This window comes from Phyllostomus discolor, chromosome 12 (assembly GCF_004126475.2).
Source record: "Phyllostomus discolor isolate MPI-MPIP mPhyDis1 chromosome 12, mPhyDis1.pri.v3, whole genome shotgun sequence".
Taxonomy (NCBI): domain Eukaryota; kingdom Metazoa; phylum Chordata; class Mammalia; order Chiroptera; family Phyllostomidae; genus Phyllostomus; species Phyllostomus discolor.
In genome coordinates this window covers 22,510,086-22,534,001 of record NC_040914.2, presented here as the reverse complement: position 1 = coordinate 22,534,001, position 23,916 = coordinate 22,510,086, and the positions used below count along the sequence as shown (strand labels likewise).

The 23,916-nt window shown below is 46.5% G+C and overlaps 2 protein-coding genes, 1 long non-coding RNA gene and 1 pseudogene across 3 annotated transcripts in view; all 4 read left to right on the top strand.

The window, feature by feature from the left end:
- Positions 1-23,916, top strand: part of LOC114510623 (sialic acid-binding Ig-like lectin 5) — a 209,017-nt gene that overhangs the window by 8,106 nt on the left and 176,995 nt on the right. The gene's annotated exons all lie outside the window — the stretch shown is intronic.
- On the top strand, positions 1,504-6,322 carry LOC114511130 (sialic acid-binding Ig-like lectin 5). Its single transcript, XM_036013268.1, has 9 exons — positions 1,504-1,540; positions 1,615-1,989; positions 2,210-2,488; positions 2,731-2,778; positions 3,005-3,259; positions 3,344-3,628; positions 3,840-3,939; positions 5,074-5,155; positions 5,918-6,322. Exons 1-9 carry the CDS (start codon positions 1,504-1,506, stop codon positions 6,110-6,112), a joined length of 1,656 nt encoding a protein of 551 aa, XP_035869161.1. The 3' UTR covers positions 6,113-6,322.
- LOC118497761 lies at positions 13,372-14,250 on the top strand. Its single transcript, XR_004900296.1, has 3 exons — positions 13,372-13,447; positions 13,553-13,688; positions 13,825-14,250. It is a non-coding gene; the product is annotated as an uncharacterized LOC118497761 (long non-coding RNA).
- LOC114510629 lies at positions 21,392-23,902 on the top strand (annotated as a pseudogene).

The window sequence follows — 23,916 nt, the reverse complement described above, 5'->3', positions numbered from 1 at the left end:
ACTCCTTGAGATTTGCTAGACTGCTCAGTGCTGTCAATTGTGGGGGGAACAACCATGGACATCCTATCTCCTTTAGTCCTTTGCTTGCACAAGTCAGTGTTCTTTGCAAAATGTGAGGAGTCTGGGATAGGTTGGTGATAGTTACCTCTGGTTCACCTGTTCTCTGAGGCAGGAGCTGCCCCAGGTTCTGAGGAGCGTCATATTCATACTAATGTTGAGATCACTGCTTAAAAAAAGCAACATGTGGTACCCATGGATTTTACTAATATGAGAAAATGCTTCACATCAAGTAAGAAAATCTAAAATGCTGAAAACCAAATCATAAGACAATTCTAAACATCAGAGATATTTTCATCAGTAGTGTGGCCTTCCTGTGTGGCCCACATGCAGCACACATGTCCCCCACACTTTTGATGGATGATGCTTCATTGCTTCTTCATAGGAGAATAATTCTGTCATATAGTAGCAAATATTAATATTGTATTAGTAATCACTATTCATGATTAAATACTATTATACACATATTACACAGAGAATAGGAAGAGAATTCAGTATTTCCTTCAGCACCATTGACTGGCACTTCTTTTCTTCCTGTAACAGTTTATAAAACTTGTTTTTCATCACACAACTTGTCACTGGACTGTCAGAACTCTTCACATCATTGTCATATTTGGGAACGTGTTTATCAAGTGTCTTTCTTTTCTAGAAGAGCAGTGGGCTTGCAGGTTATTTTTACATATCCCTGGATCCCTTGTGGGGCTTTGAGAAGGGACCCAGCTCTTGAGGGGCCCTGAGGATCCAGCTTCCTGAGGATTAAGGTAGCAAATTTGGTGCTGTGCTGAGGATCAGCAGTTGGGGTCCCAGACAAAAGGGGTGAGATCTCCCTTCACAAATCCCATATTGAGGGCACCTGTGTATCATCACTGTCCCATAGGGCCCCAGAGCCTAGAAGTCCATCACTTGTGAATCTCATGTCCTCCAAACCCTCAGAGCAAAGTGCTTTAATGCTCAGCTTCCCCCAGGGTTCCACCCTCCACTCGACTTGCATCTAAATTCCTACCTCTCCTACCAGCATTTGATGGTCTAAAGGAAATTTAAAAGTATCCTCTTCCAGAAAGTTGAGTGGTTTCAGCAGGAGGGAGGACCCCCCAGGTCACCAGGAGCAGGTCTGACTGCCATGATCCCTGGGTCACCTCCTTCTTGACTTAAACCTCAAGTGTAAGGTGATCACTTTCAGATTCACACCTGGATGAGACTCTCAACCTCTGGGGGCCTGGGTATAATATTTGGAGGATCAGCCATTTGGCTGAGGTTGAGAGAAGCTGATTTCCCAGCCTCCACCCAAGTCCCACGGTCTGGGGAGCCTAACTTCCCCTTTCAGGCCTGGCTACAGCTCTGTTACCCACAGCTTCCTGTTTGGGCGTCCTCAACCCTACCCCACAGCTTGGCATTTCCCTCCCTGACACAGGGACCTAGGCCTGCCCTGCACTGTCAGATGCAGTCATGGTGCCCCTGCTGCTGCTGCCTCTGCTGTGGGGTGGTGAGTGGGCAGAAGGGAGGGGAGATGGGTAGGTGGGGGGCAGAGGCTGCAGCTGAGCCTTTGTGTTCCCACAGGGTCCCTGCAGGAGCAGGCAGGCTATGAGCTCGGAGTGCAGCAATTGGTGAGTGTGCAGGAGGGTCTGTGCATCCATGTGCCCTGTTCCTTCTCCTACCCGTTGAGTTCCGGGTCTTCCTCTAGCAAACTCTACACCTACTGGTACCGGCATGGAGACAACACAGTCTCTGCTGTGGCCACAAACAACCTAAATAAACCACTGAAGAGGGAGACCCAGGGCCGATTCCTCCTCGCAGACCCCAAGACCAACAACTGTTCCCTGAGCATCAGAGACATCAGGAGGAGTGACACAGGAACCTATGTCTTCCGAGTGGAGAGAGGAAGAAATGTACAATATACTTACCGAGATAAGAAGCTGACATTGCGGGTGACAGGTATGGCAGTGGCCCAGGAGAGGATGCTGAGATATGGCACCTGGTCTGACAAAAGAAACAGGTCACTGAGATAGTTCCTGATCCAGGCCTTGGGCCCAGGGTGGTCAGAAGAGCCACAGGACCCGGGGTGAGCTCAGGCCCTGAGTCAGGCATCCCTCTCAGGTTCATACTCTAGGTTCCCAACCTCTGGGACCCAAGCACCTTCCTTTCTCCTCCTCAGAACTGACACAGAAGCCAGACATCCTCATTGTGGAGCCGCTGAAGTCCGGGCACCCTACAGAGCTGACCTGCAGCCTGCCAGGGTCCTGCCAAGGGGGAAGAGCTGTCGCCTTCTCCTGGGTGGGGGCTGCTGTTGTCTCTCTGAACCACCAGAAGCTCCACTCCTCGGTGCTCACCTTCACTCCGAGGCCCCAGGACCATGGCACCAACCTCACCTGTCAGGTGAAACACCTATCATCTTTGGTGACTACAGAGAGAACCATCTGGCTTAATGTTTTCTGTGAGTGTTGGAGGATTGGCTGGTGTCCTAGGGGCAGTGGGACTGGTCTATGCACGTGTGTGTGTGTGTGTGCAGGAGGCTGAGCTTACCTGAGAACACTTGTGAATAAATCTGAGTGCAGGTGGGGAGTGGGCCACAAGGAGAGCAATTCCACCTTCCCAGTTCCCACCTTCCATCCTTGGTTTGGGGTGACTTCCATCTGCTCCTCCCTTCTGAAGCATGGCCTTATCTTTCTGTCCCAGATGCTCCACAGAGCCTCACCATAGGCATGTCCTTCAGAAATGTGACAGGTAGGAAAGAACTTCCCTCTCTTGGGCTAAGACCTGATGCTGGGGCCACCATGGAGCTCAGGGGTCTGGGAATCAGAGCCTGAATGGGATCGGATACAGGAGAGGCAAGGTGGAAAATCATCATCCTCCCTCCCTATCTTTTTTGGGTGGATGCCGATACCTGTGTTCCACACCCTTCTCTCTCTGTTGTCTCTCTCTTCCTATCTCTGCACTTTTCTCCCCACAGCCCTCAAGATTATGCAAGACACCTCAATTCCCATCCTGGAGGGGGAGTCTCTGTATCTGCTCTGTGTGGCTGACAGCAACCCCCCTGCACAGCTGAGCTGGTTCCGGGGGTCCCCAGCCCTGAACACTATCCCCATCTCTACAACTGGAATCCTGGAGCTGCCCCAAATAAGGGCTGGGGAAGAAGGAAAGTTCACCTGCCAAGCTCGGCACCTGCTGGGCTCACAAAATATCTCTCTCAGCCTCTCTGTGGTCTGTGAGTGTGGGAAAGCCTGGGGCCAAGACATCTGTGTCCTGGGTGGGGAGAGGCACTGCTGATCCTTTTCCTCACTCCCCACAGACCCCCCATGGCTGCTGGGACCCTCTTGCTCCTGGGAGAATGAGAATCTGCACTGCAGCTGCTCTTCCCGAGCCCAGCCAACCCCTTCGCTGCGCTGGCAGCTGGAGGAGGGGTTCCTGGAGGGGAATCACAGCAACTCCTCCTACGTGGTCACCTCCAGCTCCACCGGGTCTTGGGCCAACAGCTCCCTGAACCTATGCAAGGGGCTCAGCGCCGGCCTCAGACTCAGCTGCCAGGCAGAGAATGTCCATGGGGCCCAGAGGGCCAGTGTCCTGCTGCTGCCAGGTCAGGGGCCTGCTGGGGGCAGAAGCTGAGGGAGAAAGGAAGGGATCGAAGGGAGGATGGAACTGGGAGAGGGGCTATGGCCAGGTACTGAGTGGTTGCTAGGGTGGGACACTCAGTCTTGTTTGGAACAGAACAGCAGGTTCTTCAAGGGGGTGGGAAGACAAGACTCTGAGTGTGGGAGTGGGTGGGTTCACACCCTTCTTCTCTGCAGGGAAGTTGGTATCTGTTTCGAGAGTGGTTCCTGCAGCTCTTGGAGGTGCTGGTGCCATGGCCCTACTCTTCCTGTGCTTGTGTCTCATCTTCTTTTGCGTGTAAGCCTGTGTCCTGGGGAGGTGCAGGGAGCTGAGTAGTGGGGAGTACAGAGAGAGGCCCCAGAGTCCCAGAAAGGCAGATCTGAGTCCACACAGATTGGTCCTCTGGCAAGGCAGGCAGGGTAACAGCTTTATTGAGAGAAAATTCTTGTAAAGTGTGCAATTCAGCAGCTTTTAGTTTAATCAGAGCTCTGCACCCATCACCACACACAGGAGTGTGTGTGGAATAACAGGATGAATGAAAATTTTAAGTTTTTCATTATGCTTAATTCATGAGGCTAAGTGAAATAAGCCAGGTGGTGAAAGGCAAATACTATATGATCTCACCTGTAAGGGGAATCTAATTAATGCAGCAAAGAAATGAGCAAAATAGAACCAGAGACTTGGAAATAAAGAACAACCTGACAGTGACCAGAGGTAGGGTGGGGGAGTGGGATCAGGGGGGAAAAAGGGTAAGGGCAAGGAAAGGAACATGAATAGAGAACTCATGGGTCTGCCAATGGGAGGATTGACTGTGGGAGTGGGGGGCAGTGGGGAAAAAGGCAGGACAACTGTAACTGAACAACAAGTAATTTAAAAAATCTTTCCTTAGATCCAGATGAGAAAACAACCCACATCCCTTATTTGTGATTCCACCAACATCCTAGCCCAGCCCCAGGCAGCCAGTCACTTCTTTTTGTTTCTCTTGACTTGCCCATTCTCCACATTTTGCCTAAATGGAAGCATATAATACATGGTCCTTTGTGACAGACTTACTCCACATAGCATAACATTTTCAAGGTTCATGTGTCATTACTTTATTCTTTAATTTCTAAATGATATTCTGTGGCATGGATGGGGCACATTTTAATTCTCCATTCGTTCATTGAAGGACTTTGGGTTGTTAGTTTTTGGCTATCATGGGTGACACTGTTATGATTGTTTTTGTACAAGTTTCTATGTGTAAGAGGGCCTTTAGTTTTGAAAATTTAGTCTAGGTCCAACACCTGGTCACAGGAACACAGCGCTCACTCGTATGTATGGAGGGTCTCCAGCTGTGGTTCTGGGTTGGATGCCTCTGTAGTTTTATCAGGGAGTGGGAGCAGCGGGACCACCAATGCTTGATTCACTCTGGCTGCTGAATTCTTCCCTTAGAGTGAAAAAGCACAGGAGGCAAGCAGCCGAGAGACGAAAGGTCACAAGTGATGAAGATCCTGTCCTGAGTACAGCCACCTGGGTGAGTGATGTGGGTGTCTTCTCATGAGGTGTAGTGGGGTATGGTGTAGGCCCTGGGTATGTCCATTCAGCACGTCCAGACTGAGCTCCTCTGTGGTCAGCTGGACAGACAGCTGGGAGGTGGCTTTCCCTTCACCTCCCAGAGCCCATGGTCAGCCTTTCACCCTAGCCCTGCTGACCACTGAAACCCACCTCACCTCTTGGCCAGGTACAGCTTGCCAGAAGCATCTCCCCCAAAATGGTTAGTTTCCACCCATTCTGGGCTGGTTACCTCACCTCTCCTCCATTCGTTTTCCCTTTCTGGGAATGGAAATAATAAAGTATCATTCATGCTTGGTCTCTTTGAGGATGAAATGTGTTATTATCCCTTAATAAGATCTAATCAATCATGATTCTGATCTTTTAAAAACATTTTATTTATTTATTTAGACAGAGGGGAAGGGAGGGAGAAAGAAAGGGAGAGAAGCATCAATGTGTGGTCTCCTCTAACACACCCCCTTATGAGGGAACTGACCTGGCTTGCAACCCAGGCATGTTCCCTGCCTGGGAATCGAACTGGTAACCCATTTGGTTCCCATGCTGGTGCTCAATTCACTGAGGCACACCAGGCAGGGCTCTGATTTTAAATAAATAGCAAATGGTTGAGTTCATGAGGATTGTGTGTGGAATAACAGGATGAATGAAAAACTGTTCAGTCAGCCCAACTTCCCCTTGAGCCATGTCTGTTTTCTTCTCTCTCTTCTCTCCCCTCCCCTTTACTCAGGGTTCCCAGCAAAACCCCAGAACACATGGGCCCTCAGACCAAGAGTCACCCCCATGGGACACCTCTGCACAGAGAGAGGAGCAGGATACCCAGTATGTCAACCTCAGGTTTCACGGGAGGAAGAAAAGGGAGCCTCAGGACAAGGAGGCCACCAGCACCTGCCTGTACTCAGAGATCAAGAAGACCAGCCACTGAGGATTTGCTCAGAGCTTAGTCCTGACCAGAGGCATCACAGCCTCTCTGAGGGAAAGAAGTCAAGGATAATTGATGAAACCTGAGGAGACCTTGTGCAACATTAACATGAATCACTGTAAGAGCATCCACAGGCAGAGCAGAAAGAAGAAAGAGGATGGGATTGGACAGACTTGGGCTCAAATGTAGACTTCGGCACTTCCTAAGGCATTGTCTTCAGGCAATTCACTTCTACACGCCCCGCCCCCCCCCCCCCCCCAAGTTTCCCTTCTGTACAGCAGGGATCATACATCCTAGTCAAAGGTGGCTGTGAGCATTAAAGAAACCACAACCAACAGAGGTCCAGGGCTTGACTGTCTCCCTTTTTTGAACAGAAAGGTCCTGGTGTCAAATTCTTCTGAATCCAGGGTGAACAGGCAGAGAAAACAGGGCGGCAACTTGTTGTTCTCATTTTCCATGCAGAACTCTTGAAAGCCTCCTCAGGGAAAGACACTGGACTCAGCTGGTGCTCTGTTGTGATGTGGTATCTTGTAGTTTCTGTGAGGTCATCTTGCCTCACTTTTGCCTGTGCCTTCTTCCTGCACTTCCTGAGTGCCAGTCCCTTCCCCATCCCATGTACAGCCCCACTGGGATCTTTCCAACAGCCTGGCGATTGTAAACAGGAGCTGACCAGATATTTCATCACCAAAAAGGATTTTTTTCAGAGACAAAGAAATGGCTGCAATGAAGCTGGTGCAGCTACAGTAAGTCAGCAGGTATGCAGTCCTTTTCACAGAGCAGAAGCGAAAGTTTGGGGGAGAGACTGTTTCAACCACAGAGCTCTGCTGTGACCCTAGAGTGTTTAGGTAGGGTCTCCAGCACCATGTAGGATGTGACAGCGCCACCCACAGGCCTCCCAGTTCCTGGCCAGATTAGTTCTTCAAGGTGAAACCTGATGTGCTAGAGAGCTGACCCCGCCTCTGTCCTTCACACACCCTTTCCTGATTCCCTTGTCTTAGACAACACATCCCAAACCTTTTCCCCTAGCATTCACCTCCTCATCCAGCTTCTCCCTGTGCCTTTGTTCCTTAAAGCTATGGTGTTTCCTACAAATGTCTCAGGTAATTGAGATTCCCCCTCCTGGAGGCTACACCCCCTTGCTTCACTCTGGCGCACCCCTCCTGTCCTTCAGAGCTGATCTTGCACAGATTTGTATTGAGAGAGCAAACTGAAGAAAGAGCTCATAGTCTCCCTCCTCTATACAGATGGTTTCATTTTTTTCTTTTTTTTTTTTGCAATTTTTACCATCATTTTATTTATTGTCTAGATGTGTTTCTACCAACTATTTATTTATTTATTATTTATTTATTTTCTATATATTTTATTCATTATGGTATTACAGATGTCCCATTTGCTTCCCTTCACTCCCCTTCACCCTGCACACCCTCTCCCACCCACATTCCCCCTCTTTCATTCATGTCCATGTGTCATAAGTTCTTTAGCTTCTACATTTCCCATACTATTCTTACCTCCCCCCTGTCTCTTTTCTACCTACCATCTATGCTACTTATTCTCTGTACCTTTTCCCCCTCTCTGCTCCTCCCACTCCCCTGTTGCTAACTCTGCATGTGATCTCTCCATTTCTGTGGTTCTGTTCCTGTTCTTGTTGTTTGCTTAGTTTGTTTTTCTTTTAGGTGTGGTTGTTAATAATTGTGAGTTTGCTCTCATTTTACTATACAGTTTTTTATCTTCTTTTTTCTTAGACAAGTCCCTTTAATATTTCATAAAATAGGGGCTTGGTGATGATGAACTCCTTTAACTTGACCTTATCTGAGAAGAACTTTACCTACCCTTCCATTCGAAATGAAAGCTTTGCTGGATAGAACAATCTTGGATGTAGGTCCTTGCCATTTGTGACTTGGAATACTTCTTTCCAGGCTCTTCTTGCCTGCAAGGTCTCTTTTGAGAAGTCAGCTGACAGTCTGATGGGAACTCCTTTGTAGGTAACTGTCCCCTTATCTCTTGCTGCTTCTAGGATTCTCTCCTGCATTTTTACCTTGGCTAATGTAATGATGATGTGCCTTAGTGTGTTCCTCCTTGGGTCCAACTTCTTTGGGTCTCTCTGAGCTTCCTGGACTTCCTGGAAGTCTATTTCCTTTGCCAGATTGGGGAAGTTATCCTTTATTATTTGTTCAAAGAACTTTTCCACTTGTTGTTCTTCCTCTTCTCCTTCTGGTATCCATATAATTCCAATGTTGGAAGATTTAAAGATGTCCTGGAGGTTCCTAAGCCTCTCCTCTTTTTTTTGAAGCCTTATTTCTCCATTTTTTTTCTGTTTGGTTGTTTCTTTGTTCGTTCTGGTCCACTCTATTGTTTTGAGTCCCAGTTTCCTTCCCATCACTATTAGTTCCCTGTGCATTTTCCTTCATTTCACTTAGTGTAGCCTTCATTTTTTCATGTAATTGGTGACTAAATTCAACCAATTCTGTGAGCATCCTGAGCACCAGTGCTTTGAACTGTGCATCGGATAGGTTGGCTATCTCTTGGTCACTTAAAAGTATTGGCTCTGGAGCTTTGAACTGTTCTTCTATTTGAGCCATTTTTTTTTTTTTTGGCAGTGGGAGGGTCTGGTGGCTCCTGTTACATAGTGAGGGGTGGAGGCTTTGGTGTTCTCCAGGGCAGGACAGCCCAGTTGCTGGGTTGTAACATTGTATGTGTGGTTGGGGTCTGAGATGAAACAATGGCACTTGCTCCTCTCTCCATTGGATTTCAGTCCCCTCTGCCACTTTCCCCAAGCTACCTCGGCCTTTCTGGTGCTAATTCCCATGTGGGTGGGCTTGTGCATATTCTAGGACCCCGTGGGTCTCTCCAACACATTCTTCTGCAAGGCTGGGAGTCTCTCCTTGCACCTCAACTCCCACACGTGTTTTCAATCATGTCCTGAGGTTCTATTTCTTGGCACTGGAACCCTGGGTTGCATGGTCTGTCTCACTGCCCAATTTCACCTGGTTTATCTGCACCCAAATGTGGTCCAGACAGCCAGGAGCCTTGTGTGAAGTGCCTCACTTCACAGTCACCGCCTCGCTGGGTCTGCCAGCTGCTTGTGTGCCCAGGGTCCAGCCACTGCAGTCTTGCACTCAGGATACCTTATGTGCCTGGGATGCATTAAGCATCTGGTGCCACCACTCTTTGTGCCTCGACCCCTTTCCTTCCAGGCTGGCCAACTCTGCCCCTCCTACCCGTCTGGATGAATGTGTCTATTTTAACTCCTTGGTTGTCCAACTTCCATACAGTTCAATTTTTTTGTCATATCTGGTTGTTATCTTGTTTCTAAATGTTTACAGACCTTTTTTGGTTGTGGGAGGAGGCACAGTGTGCCTACCTGTGCCTCCATCTTTGCCGGAAGTCCTCTATCTCATTTAATTTTTTCAAAAGAAAACTGAAACAAAAACAGCCAAAGTTTCATGAGCAATACCAGAGCGTACATGCGTAATAATAATCTCTCCGATTGTGAGGACACTAGTCTCCATTATGTGTGGGGGAGATGTTTCAAGATCCCCAGTTCATGCCTGAAACCACAGTTAATTCTGAATCTCATACATATTATGATTTTTCTATACACACCTAGTATAAAGATTAATTGGTAAATTAGGCACAATAAGAGATGAACAAGAGTAACTAATAAAACAGAAGATTTATAACAATATACTCTGATGGAAGTTATGTGAATGTGCTCTCTCCCACCCTTGAAATATCTTCTGTTTGTGTACTTACCCTTCTTCCTGTGTTAATGTGGGAAGTCATCATGCCTCTGTGATGAGATACAAGGAGGTGTATGGCATAGTTGATGAAGCATGCAACTACTATAAGGGTGACGTGAACACAGGCATGTGATACATGACAGTCGATCTAATACCCTGATGTATCAGGTATCATTTAATACTTAGATGTATCCAAATAGCTTTGTTTTCTTTTGACTTTTCATAGCCTATACCTATGGTTATTACCTTTCTAGACAAAGACTAAGACCTGATACTACTGAATTAGGTGTGATGTTTGCTGAAGACACCCTCTATCTTGGTAGGGAAATTGTCCTTCATTCCTTGTTGGCTGTGAGTTTTATCACAAAGGCACTTCAAATCACCCACTGCTCTTTTTTTTATCTCTTGAGAGTTAATCAGCCAAAAGCAAACCAGGAACACAGAAGCCCCACTATGTATTTCAGCAGCAGGAATTCAATGTGAGGAATTTGTTATGCTGATGTTGGAGCACACATGAAGCCAGAATGGAAGTCTGTCTTCTAATCTAATCTATGTACCCAGCCTGAATGCTATTCATATATATATATATATGATATATATATATGTACACACACATTTGTACAGTGAAGTGCTCACCACAATATGTCTTGTCAAATATCCATCACCACATACTTACACATTTTTTTGTAATGATAATTTCAACATTTTTGTCTTAGCAATATGCTCTCTTAGCAACTTTTAAATATATAACATGGTATTATTAACTATAGTATTACCGTTAATGCCCACTATTATTAACTATAGTCACCATGCTGTACATTACACCCTCATGCTTTAATTATCTTATAACTGTAAGTTTGTACTTTTGACCACCCTCACCTTTTGCCATGCCCCCACCCTCAGCCTCTGGCCACCACCAATCTGTTGTCTGTATCTATGAGTTTGAATTTTAACAATGTTTTTACATATATTTGAAATTATATGGTACTGGTCTTTCTCTGTCTGATACTTCACTTAGCATAATGCCCTCATGATCCATCCATGTTGCCACAAAGGCAGGATTTCCTACTTTTTTTTGGCAGACTAGTATTCCATTTATATACACCACATTTTCTCCATCCATTCATTTATAAATGGACACGTAGATTGCTTCTACATCTTGGCTATTATAAGTGATTCTACAGTGAATGTAGGGGTGTATATGTTAATGTTTTCATTTCTTTCAAATAAATGCACAGAAGTGGCATTGCTGGATGTTATCGGAGCTCTGTTTTTAATTTGTGAAGAACTGCCATAATGATTTACATGGCAGTGGCCCCAACTCACATTCCCAGCTCCATTGCAAGACGGTTCCCCTTTAGGACATTCTTGCCAACACTTACTATTTCTTGAGATTTTGTAGACTGCTTGGGGATGTGAATTGTGGGGAGAACGGCCACAGAAATCCTGCTTCCTTTAGTCCTTTGCTTGTACAAGACAGTCTTCTTTGCAATATGTGGGGAGTCTGGGGTGGACGGGGAGTAGAGTTGGTTACCTCTGCTTCACATGTTACCTATGGCAGGGGAAGATCCAGTTTTGTGGAGCCTGATATTTATACTGATGTTGAGACCACTGCTTCAACATAAAAAAGCAATATGTGGCACCTATGAATTTTTCTGAAATGAGAAAACACATAATATCAGTTGAGAAATGTTAAAAAGCAGAAAGTCAAAACATAAGCCAGTTTTAAAATTATAGACTATTACCATTAGTAGTGTGGTGTTCCTCTCTGGCACACCTGCCTGAAACATTTTTATTCAAACATTTTTTTAAGAAGTTTTTTTAAAAGATTTTATTTATTTATTTTTAGAGAGGGAAGGGAGGGAGAAAGAGAGAAACATCAATGTGCGGTTGCTGGGAGTCATGGCCTGCAACCCAGGCATGTACCCTGAATGGGAATCGAACCGGTGACACTTTGGTTTGCAGCCTGAGCTCAATCCACTGAGCTACACCAGCCAGGGTTATTCAAACATTTTTTATTCAAATACTTTGATTGCTTATTTATAGGAAAATAATTCTGTCATATAGTAATCAATATTAGCTTAATACACATCATTAGTTGTTATAATAATATGATATTTATGTAACATAGTAAATAGAAAGAGAACTCAGTATTTCCCTTGGCACCAACGATTGACATTTCTTTTTCTCTGATGTAGTTTTTTCTCCTATGTAGTTTAAAAAAGTTTTTAAATCACACAGTTTGTTACTGGGATGTGTGAACTGTTACACATCATTATCATATTTGGGGAAAAGTTTATCAAGTTTTTCTTTTATAAAAGAGCATCAGGATTGCAGGTGATTTCCACACATCCCTGGAGCCCTTGCTGGGGCTTTGAGAAGGGACTGAGCACATGAGGGGCACTGGGGATGGAGCTTCCTCAGCTTTAAGGTGGCACATTTACTGCTGTGCTGTGGGCCAGCCTTTGGGGTCTCCACTGAATGGAGCGAGATCTCTCAGCACACACCCCACTTTGAGGAGACCTGTGCACCGTCATTGTCCCACAGACCCTCAGACCCTAGAAGGCCATGACTTGTGCATCCCATGTACCCACAGAGCAAAGCACTTTAATGCCCAGCTTTCCCCTGGGTTCCACCTTCCACTGGAGTTGGGTCTAAATTCCTTCCTCTCCTATCAGCACTTGGTGGTCTAGAGGAAATTTAAAAGTATCCTCTTCTGGGAGGTTCAGTGGTTTATGCTGGAGGTTGGGTCCTCCCTGACCAGGGTTGAGCCACCATGACTGGTTCCGCCCAGGATGACCACTGGGAGACCCCCCTCTCAACTTAAACATCATCTGCAAGGTGATTGCTTTCACATTCACATCTGGAACAGCCTCTCAAATTCTGGGGGCCTGGGCACATCCACTTGGAGGGTATGGTAAAGGGCTGAAGTTCACAGGATGATTTCTCAGCTGCCACCCCACCCCCATGGCCTGTGGAGCCCAAGTTCCCCTTTCAGGCAGGGTCACAGGTCTGTCACTCACGGCTTCCTCTTGGGATGTCCTCAGCTCCACCCCATAGCTGGGCATTTTCCTACCTGACACAGGAACATAAACCATCTCTGCCCTGTCAGGGGCAGACATGATGCCCCTGATGCTGGGGCTTGAACCTGACCCTGGGGTCACCATGGAGCAGAGGGGGGATCACAGTGTGAATATTATCAGATATGAGAGAGGCAAGGATGAAAATCATCACCTTCCCTCCCTCACCTCTTGTGGGTGGGTGCCTGCCCTGTATTTCCCTCTCTCTCTCTCTCTCTCTCCCCCCACCCCACCCCACTTCTGTCCCCAGGGCACTCACAATTGTGCAAATCGCATTCCATCCCATCCTGGAGGGCAAGGCTCTGTACCTGCTGTGCATGGCTGACAGCAACCCCCTCCCTGCAGTGCTGAGCTGATTCTGGAGTTCTCCAGTCGTGAACATCCCCTGACACCCACCCTGCCCCTGATCTCCACCACCACGACCCTGGAGCTGCCTCATGTGGAAGAGGGACAGTACACCTGCCAGGCTCAGCCCCAACTGAGCTCCAAACATGTTTCCTTCAGCCTCTCTGTGCAGAGTGAGTTGCAGGATAAGTACTAGGGGTGGGGAGCCAAGTCAGGTGTTGGGCAGTGGGCAGACTGAGATCTGGAGTTACAACTTTACCCCCTCTCCTTTTCCCCAGGATGACCCCCTTCCTGCAAATGTGTGACTGAGGACTAGCAGGGCTCCTGGCCCCTGGTCCTTACTCTGATCAGAGGGGACCTCATGAGGACTGGCTTCCTCCTCAGCTATGGCCTCACCTGGCTCTACTACACCAGGTGAGTCGCTCTGTCTCTCTACTGGGAAGGTCAGTGATTGGCCCTGAGTTCCAGGTGAGGCTGAGCAGTCCCACCTGCCTGGAGTTAGAGCCAAAGGGTCTGAGTCCCTGAGCTGAGAGCTGTGTTGGCCCTGCAGGGGTGGAAACCCCCAGAAAATGAGGCTGACAGCCTGACTGACCCTCCCTTCTTGTGAAGACGGCACTGAGGTAAGACATGGAGTCCAGAGGGGTGGTCATGGGACATCAGTGTCACCTTCTCCCTGGGAACTCCTGACTCACCTGTCTCAATTGTACCTTTGGGGTTTTAATTTGTGTAAGTGACTGAGGATGACAAGTAGAGTCAACACCAATGAAAGAACGTTTTTATTCCTTTCATTTACTGAGAGGAGGCCCCACAAGGCCAGGCAGGGCCCCGGGGGAAGCACCAGGTTTCATCAAAGAGCAGATGGAAGTGGGGGACAGACTAGCCAGAGTCTTATTGGGGTTTCCATGGGAAATGCAAGTCAGGGCAGGGTGAACAGTTGAGGATCAGCTAGTATGAAGAAATGAGGGTTTTCTTTCTTCCTGTGGTCTGGTCTCTATTTCTCTGGTTCCAGGCCCTAGGTGATTGAGGGCAGGTTGGGGTGATTGGAAATATGGGCTCAGGATTAATTGGTTTGCACCTGAAAGGCTGATCGCGGCAGAGATCTTTCCTGTGTGTGAGAATTGGCTGTTCTGGGAGGGGCTGTGTCTCCTTGTTTAGCAAGGATTTTAAGATGTCAAAACATATAAGATGCAGAATATAAACAAGAAGTGATGCACACCAACTGACTGCCCCTTTGCTGTTGCCTGTACCTCTCCCACTCAACTTGTCCTCTCTGTCTCCCCACCCCCTGCTCCTCTGTTTCCATCACAGACCCAGGAAGGGAATGAACTTGGGGCCTTACACTCCCATTGCCCAGAAGTTACCTGGTTAGCACCTGAGTTTCTTGTCTCCCAAACAGCACCTTCCATGTAGATGTCCATGTGCGGTTGAGTTGGGAGCACAGCTCTGCCTTTCAATTCAAAGATGCCAACCTTGTTATGATTACTACTTAATTATAAATAAAAATTTTATTAAGTTATACAATATAAAATTTCTTGAGCCGAATTATGTGATTCTGAGAATGAATATAAATAAGCTAACAGTTCTGGAACAAACCTGTTATGAATGTTTGCAATGAATCCATTCCTCTTCTTCAGCGGGTTTCACAGAGTCTAGATCCAAAATGTACAAAACAGGATCCGAGTCAATTTTAGCTCCTGAAGGACCATCCAATTCTCCCCTGCTCCCTGAGGACTAGGCATCTCTTGAATGTCAGAGTAGGGAAGCAGAGTCATGTGAAATTTTCTGGAATGTAAAAATACAAATTACACCAAGTTCAGCCTAGGGTTTTACTGGCCTTGGTTTTCCATTCAGCATTTGAATGAGCCAGACCCTTGCTGAGAAGCTGAGTCAAACAGACACCCTGGGATGTAAAGTGAAGCATAGAGAATATAGACAATAATAATGTAATAAGTACATATGGTCCTGGTAGGCACTGGAAATATCAAGGGGATCACTTCGTAATGTATTTGATTGTCTGACCACCATGTTGTACACCTGAAACTAATACAAAATAATATGGAATATAAACTGTAACTGAAAAATAAAACTTAAATACTAAAGAGACACCCTTTGGCCTGTAGGACTTTTTGCCTGATGCATCAGTGCATCAATCATTCCAAATCCTCCATATCAGATTCCTATAAGGCAAGACAAAGGAGCACAGTAAGCCTGAGGAAAAGAAAATCATGGGGACGTGTAGTGATAAACAGCTTCAACATTTGCACATCCAAAATTAACATTAGTGATTTTATGCCATGTGAATATCACCCCCATAAAAATTTTGTTCATTAGTTTATTTGGAATAAAACAGACACTCTCTCTCTCACACACACACAGAAACTGACCTTCCTTTCTCTGAGGTGAATTCTGTGGCCTTTCTTGAATGAGATAGTGGTTATGCCTTTTCCCTAATTCATTACCGTGCATTGTATTAAGATAGTCCTTGTGCTCTGAGGTGGGTCAGCCTGGCCTTCTCTCTGCCCTGAGGCCCACCTTGCCTGGTGCAGGTATGGGAAATTTTCTCTTTTGCCTTCATCCATACCTGTGGCTGCAGTCAACTTTCTCTCCTCTCACCTCCTCATCTGTCCCTCACACCTGACCCACAGGACAGAGGATGGGCCTAGGGGATGAGGCTGTGTTGGGGCCAGGTCTGCAGTCTCCAGTGTGAGAGGTTCCTCCTGTGTTGGGTAGCGTGAAGGCCAGAGGGAAACAGGATGGGGAGGGGACCTGTGGAATCAGTCACCAATGGACTGCGATTTAATTAATCATGACTATGTCATGAGGCCTCCATACAAACCCCAAAGGACATGGTTTGGGAGCTTCAGGTTGGTGAACAGATGTAGGTGTTGGGAGAGAGGGCACTTCAGAGAGGCCATGGAAGCTCCACACCCCTTACACACCCCTTGCACACCCAGCCCTCTGCACCTCTTCCATCTGGCTGTCCCTGAGTCATATTCTTTTACTGTAAACCTATGATCTAGAGAGTAATATGTGCTCTGAGTTCTGTGAGCTCCTGTGTTACGTTGATAAATACAAAGAGGAAGAGGTCTTGGGAACCTCTGATTTATAGCTCTTTGTTCAGAAGTGCAGATGACAACCTGGACTTGAGACTGGCATCTTTTGTGGGATATGGGGGGACAGGTTACGAACTGAATCTTTAGTTGTGGAATCTGATGCTCTCTCCAGGTACATAGTGAAAGAATTGGGTTGAATTACTTGGTGGTGTGGGAGAAACTCCCCACTTTCACCTCCATTGAAATTGATCTCAGAACACAAAAACGGATAATTTACATTCCTTTCTTGTAGTAAGACTTCCGATTCCAGTGTGTGTTTTACTTTATCACCCATCGTCTGTCCCTTACAGTTCACATCCTTACAGACACCCTTCATGTCGTCACCTGACATGGTGGCCATGGGCTGCCCTGTGGGTTGATGCTGCTCTGGGTCAGAAGTGGAGGAGGGAATTGTTGGCGTGGTGTAAGCCACCCCAGTTCAGTAGATGATGCTCGTATTCTCTGCAGCACTGGTACCAGTTTACATGTCAGCAACTGTTGCCCCACACTGTCATGAACACGGGGGTTTTCACACACTTTAACATTTGTGCACTTGGAGCCAGTATAACAGTGTCTTATTGTGGTTTGAAGGTGCACTTTCCTGGCTGCTAATAACCTGGGGCTGCTTTTATTTGTTTACCCGCTGGTTGTTTGCTATCTTTTAAGAGGGGCAGCTCAAGTGAGTCCATTTTCCTGTTTTCTTTTTCTTATGTACTTTTAGAAATACCTCCTTATTCTGGAGACTGATACTTTGATGTTTACACGTGTTGTAAAACTCATTTCTCACTTGATGGCTGATGATTTAGTGTATCTATGAAGAGTCCTTAATTGTAGCCTTGTCCAACTTTTCAATGTTTCTTTTTATAAATATTTCTATTTATATCTTGTTATGAAACCTTCTTTCCCTTAAGTTTATGGAGACATTCTGCTATATTGTCTTCCATCCTCTCCATTGTCTTGTTTCTCCTAGAACAGCAGATCCTCAACTCATCTGCCCTTGATGTTCATGCATTGTAAGAGCTAAGCGTACAGTCTCATTTGAGTGCATTCGGATCACTAGTTGCCCACATGTATTATTGAAATGTTCATTGTCCCTGGACAGTAACACTGTTGGTTAGAGCATTGTCCCCATAAGCTAAGGTTCAGGGTTTGATCCTCAGGCAGGACACATGCAAGAATCAACCAATTAATGCATCAATAAGTGAAACTACAAAACTGATATTTCTCTTTCTTTCTCTCTGTTTCCCTTCCTCTCTCTCTAAGCAGGATGACAGCTAATGGGCAGGGGTGAGGTGGTCAGGGAATGAAAGAAACAGAAAAAGGACTCATGGGCATGGACAACAGTGTGGTGATTGCTCAGAGGAGAGGGGTAAAAGGAGACTAAATTATAATGGAAAAATACAATAAAGAGCAGATAAAAAATCAGACCAGAAATAAAAAAATTCTAAGGAGAAGTTTCTCTTTTTGTCACTTTTCTGCATCACCTCCTCTAACACACATGGCATTTCCTGTGGTTTTGGTCTTTGCTATTTCTAGCTGCCCTGTTCTGTTCCAGTGGTCTGGTGGTACCATGCATGTCAGTAAATGCCACACCATCATATTTTCTGTGACACTTTTACTATATCTTGAAGCCCTAAGGAGCCAGTCATCATACATTGTTCTTCTCCATGTTTGTCTTGACTGCTTTTGGAAAAATTTACTTTAATATAAATTTTACAATAGAGGTACCAAGTTTTACAGAAGTCTACTGGGAGATTGGGTAACACATTGCTTTAATTCTGCAGATTAATTTGGGTAGAGTGAACTTTTACACAATATTGTTTTAATATCCATCAACATGCATATTTCTTTATTTATTAACATCTTTAATGTCCTTCCAAAGGGATTTATAATCTTGTCCACTGAAAAAGTGCAGCTTATATTTCTATTATGTACACATCTGAATAGATATATTTTAGGTGTATCTTAGTTTTTTAAAATGATTTTATTTATTTATTTTCAGAGTGAGGGGGAGTGAGAGAGAAGGAGAGGGAGAGAAACATCAATGTGTGATTGCCTGTCACATGCTCTCAACTGGGGACCTGGCCCACAACCTAGGCATGTGCCCTGAATGGGAATCGAACCAGTGACTGCTTGGTTCAAGGCCAGCACTCAGTCCACTGAGCCACACCAGTCACGGCCAGATGTATCATAATTTTTGATGCTATTGTCAATGGCAACTTGATAACATCCTACCTTTTATTACTCTGATAGAAGAATGCATTTGATTGTTGTAATTTGATTTTGTCTCTAGCAACCTTGCTAACTCTCTTATTAAACCCCCCAATGTATCTATGGATATTTGTGGATTTTCCTATATATAAAATCATCTATGAAGACAGACAGTTTTGTCTTCTTTTTGCATTTCATATACCCTTTCTAGACTAGAACCCGATGATACTGCATTATGTATGATGCTGCTGAAGACACCCCTATCTCATCAGGGAAATTCTCCTTTATTCCTGGTTGGCTGTGAGTTTTATCATGAAGGCATTTGAAATCACCCACTGTTCACTGTTTTATCTCTTGAGAGTTAATCAGTCAAGGGAAGAACAGGAACACATAAGCCCCACTATGGATTTCAGCAGCAGGAATTCAATGTGAGGGATCTCTTATGCCGATGTGGGAGCACACATGGAGCAGAAGTGGAACTCTGCCTGGAAGACCTGGACCTTCTACTCTAACCCAAGCACTCAGCCTGAGGTTTTTAGTACATATATATTTTTGAGATATAATTGACATGTAACTTCATGATTCGATATACGTGTATATTGCAAAGTGCTCACCACATGTCTTGTTAACACCCATCACCACACAGAGTTTCTACACTTTTTTTTCTTGTAATGAGAACTTTCAACAATTTTATCTCTTAGCAATGTACACTCTCAGTAATTTTAAAATATCCAGCACAGTATTATTAAGTACATTACTACAGTTAATAGTATAATACTAATACCCACTATTATTAACTACAGTCACCATCTGAACAGTACATGTTTATGATGTAATTGTTTTATGAGTAGAAGTTTGTACCTTTGACCACCTTCTCCTATTTTTGCCCAACCTCCTTCCTCTGCCTCTGGCAACCACCCATCTATTCTGTCTATGAGATGGATTATTTTTTAAAAGTTTCCACATGATCATGGAGTCATGCAGTATTTGTCTTTTTCCACTTATTATACTTAATAAAATGCAGTCATGTTCCATCCATGTACAATAGTTGCAAATGGCAGTAGTTCTTCCTTTTTTATGGCACAATAACATCCCACTGCATGTGTACCACTTTTTCTTCATCATTTATTGGTGGATGAGATGTTTCTTCCACATCTTGGCTACTGTAAATGATGCTGCAATGAATGTAGAAGTATATATGTCTTTTTAAGTTAGTATTTTCATTTCCTCTAAATAGGAAGTGGAATTGCTGGATCTTATAGAAGCTCTATTATTAATTATTGAGGACCTGCCCTACTGATTTACACTGTGGTCCCCAATTTACATTTCTAGGAACAGTTCAGGGGCGTTCCCTTCTCTGAATATTCTTACCAACACTTATTTCATGTCATTTTTATAATCCAACTTGCAGTTTGCTAGACCTCTCAGTGATGTGAATTATGGGGGCACAACCCAGGAAATTCTGCTTCCTTTAGTCCTTTGCTTGAACAAGACAGTCTTATTTGTAGTACATGAGGAGTCTGGGGTGGGTGTGTGTAGAGTTGGTTACCTCTGGGTCACATGTTCCCTGTGGCAGGGGCAGCCCCAGGTTGAGTGGAGTCTGATATTTATGCTAATGTTGAGATCACTGCTTTGAAAAAGAAGCAATGAGTGGCATCTATCAACTTTTCTGAAGTAAGAAAACACATCCCATCAAGCAAGAAAAGCTAAATGCTGAAAACCAAAATATAGGACAATTCCAAAAATTACAGACTATTTTTATTAGTAGTATGGATTCTTGTCTGGCACACCTGCATAACATGTTCTCTACCTTTTTTGACTACACTTTTGTTGCCTCTTTTTTTTAAAAGATTTTATTTATTTTTAAAGAGGGGGAAGGGAGGGAAAAAGAGAGGGAGACAAATGTCAATGGTTGTTGCCTCCCACGCACTCCCTGCTGGGGAACTGGCCTGCAACTCAAGCATGTGCTCTGACTGGGAAATGAACCAGTGACCCTTTGGTTCTCAGTCCTGTGCTCAATTCACTGAGCTACACCAGCTGGGCTGTTGCCTCTTTATAGGAGAATAATTCTGTCATATAATAATAAATATTAATATTATATTTATATAATATAAAGAATAGAAGAGAATTCAGTATTTCCTCAGCACAGGTGACTGAGATTTCTTTTTATCCTGTACAGTTGAAGAATCTTTGTTTTTATCAAACAACTTGTTCCTGGAATATCTGACCTATTGCACCTCATTGTCATGTTTGGGAAAATGTTTTAACTTTTGTTCTATCATAAAAGAGCATAGGATTGCAGATTATTTCTGCATATCACTCTAGCCTTTGCTGGAGCTTTGAAAAGGGATTGAGCATGTAAGGGGCTCTAAGGAAGGAGTTTCATGAGCTTTACTGTGGCAAATTTGCTGCTGTGCCGAGGGCCAACCTCTGGGGTCCCCACCGAATGGGCCAAGATCTCCCAGCACATGTTTCATTTTAGGGGGGCCTGTGTGTCATTGCCGTCCCACAGATCCTCAGAACCTTGAGGAGGAACATGCGGGCATCCCATGTCCTGACAACTTCCAGAATAAAGGGCTTTAACGCTCAAGTTTTGCCTGGGCTCCACCCTTCATTGTGGTTGGGTCTAAATTCTTTCCTCTCTTGCTAGCACTTGAACCCTCTAAAATTTTTTTTAATTATCTTTTTTAAAATGTGAAATGGTTTCAGCTGGAGCATGGGTCCCCTGAGTCAACACAAACAGCTCTGACCTCTATGATCCCTGAATGACCTCCCTCTCCACTTAAAGATCATGTGCAAGGTGATCACTTTAAGATTCACATCTGGGTGAGCCTCTCAACCATTGGGGGCCTTGGCACATCCACCTGCAGGGTCGAATTGGGGGATGTAAGACAGGATGATTTCTCAGCCCTCAACACACCCCCACAGCCCATGGAGTCCAAGTTCTCCTCCAGGCCTTGTTACAGCTCTGTCACCCACAGCTTCCTGTTGGGGCTACTCAGCCCCACACCACAGCTCCCTATTTCCCTCCCTGGCACGGGGACTGGGACAGCTCTGCCCTGTGAGAAGCAGACATGGTGCCCCTGCTGCTGCTGCCCCTGCTGTGGTGGGGGGGGGTGAGTGGGCCTGGGAAGGGGGATGGGCAGGGGGGAGTGGCTGGGGCTGCAGCTGAGCTTCTGTGTTTCACCCCACCTCCAGAGTCCCTGCTGAAGAAGGAAGGCTATGAGCTCCAAGTGCAGGAATCTGTGAGGGTGCAGGAGGGCCTGTGTGTCCATGTGCCCTACTCCTTTTCCTACCAGCGGAGTTCGTGGCTTTCCTTTAATGAATTCTACACCTCCTGGTACCTCCAGAACCACACAGACTGCACTGATCCTGTGGCTACAAACAACTAATATAAACAAGTGAAGAAACAGACTGAGGGCCGATTCCTCCTCACAGACTCCAGGACCAATGACTGTTCCCTGAGCATCAGAGATGCCAGGAAGAGTGACACAGGAACCTACGTCTTCCAAGTGGAGCTGGATATCATGAGGAACATACTTACCAAGATAAGAAGCTGACTTTGCAAGTGACAGGAATAGCAGGGGCGCAGAGAAGGATGTTGAGACATGGGACCCAGCTTAGAATAGGAACTGGACCTTGGGGCACTACTTGGTCCTAGCCTTGGGCCCAGGGTGTTAGAAGAGACACAGGACCTGGGGTGAGCTCAGGCCCTCAGCCATGGGTCCCAGGCAGGGTCACATCCTGGGTCCCCATTGCAGCCCCAGGTCCCAGCCACCTCACTCTCTCCTCCTCAGACCTGACACAGAAACCTGACATCCACATTCGGGGGCCTCTGGAGTCTGGCTGCACCACACAGCTGAGCTGCAGCCTGACAGGGTCCTGCAAATGGGCAAGTCCTCTCATCTACTCATGTGTGGGGAGTGCTCTCGACTCTCTGAATCCCAGGACCCTTCGCTCCTCTGTGCTCACCTTCACTCCAAAGCCCAGGGACCATGGCACCACAGTCACCTGTCTGGTGACACTTGCAGGACCTGGGGTGACCACACAGGAAACCTTTCAACTCAATGTGTCCTGTGAGTGTTGGAGGGACAGCTGGTGTCCTGGGGGCAGAGGGACTGGCACACTCAAGCCTTTGTGGATTTTTGTGTAGTGTGTGTGTGTGTGTGTGTGTAGAGGAGGAGGCTGAGCTTACTTGAGAACACTTGTGCATACTTCTGAATGCAGGAGGGGAGAGATCCAGAAGGACAATAATCCTTCCTTCCTTGTTACCACTCCACCTCCTTGGGTTCAAGGTGACTTCCGTCTGCTCCTCCCCTCTGAAGTGGGGCCATATCTTTCCTTTCTAGATGCTCCACAGAACCTCACCATAGCCATGACCTACAGAAATGTCACAGGTAGGAAATAGCTTCCATCTCTGGGGCTGAGACATGTGCCGGGGCCACCATGGAGCTGAGGGGGAATCACAGTGTGAATGAGACCAGATATGGGAGAGGCAAGGAGGGAAATCATCGTTCTCCTTCCCTCACCTCTTGTTGGTGAGTGCCAGTCTCTGTGTTCTCTCTCTCCTCTCCTCCCCTCCCCTCCCCTTCTGTCTCTCTCTCCCTCTTTCTCTCCACTTCTCTCCCCAAAGCATTTGAGATTCTGCGAAATACCTCATCCCTTCCCATCCTGGAGGGGGAGGCTCTGCAGCTGCTCTGTGTGGCTGACAGCAACCCCCCTGCACACAGCTCAGCTGGTTTCGGGGGTCCTCAGCCCCGAACGCCACCCCCATCTCCACCACCGCGATCCTGGAGCTGCCCCGTGTTGGGACTGGGGAAGAAGGACAGTCCACCTGCCCAGCTCAGCACCCGCTGGGCTCCCAAGGTATCTCTCTCAGCCTCTCCGTGGTCTGTGAGTGTGGGGATCCCTGGTGGCAGGGCATCTGGGTCCTGGGAGGGCGGAGGCACCACTGATCCTTCTCCTGGCTCCCCACAGACCCCCCACAGCTGTTGGGGCCCTCCTGCTCCTGGGAGGACCAGGGTCTGCACTGCAGCTGCTCCTCCGGAGCCCAGCTGGCCCCCTTGCTTCTCTGGCGGAGGGGGAGGGGCTGCTGGAGGAGAACCTCAGCAACGCCTCTTACACCATCACCTCCTACACTTTGGGGCCCTGGGCCAACAGCTCCCTGAGCCTCTGTGTGTGGGTCAACGCAGGCCTCAGGCTCAGTTGTGAGGTGAAGAACGTCCACGGGGCCCAGAGCGCCAGTGTCCTGCTGCTTCTGGCAGGTCAGGGGCCTGCTGGAGGTGGAGGCTGAGGGAGCAAGGAAGGGATCAAAGGGAGGATGGAGCTGGGAAGAAGGG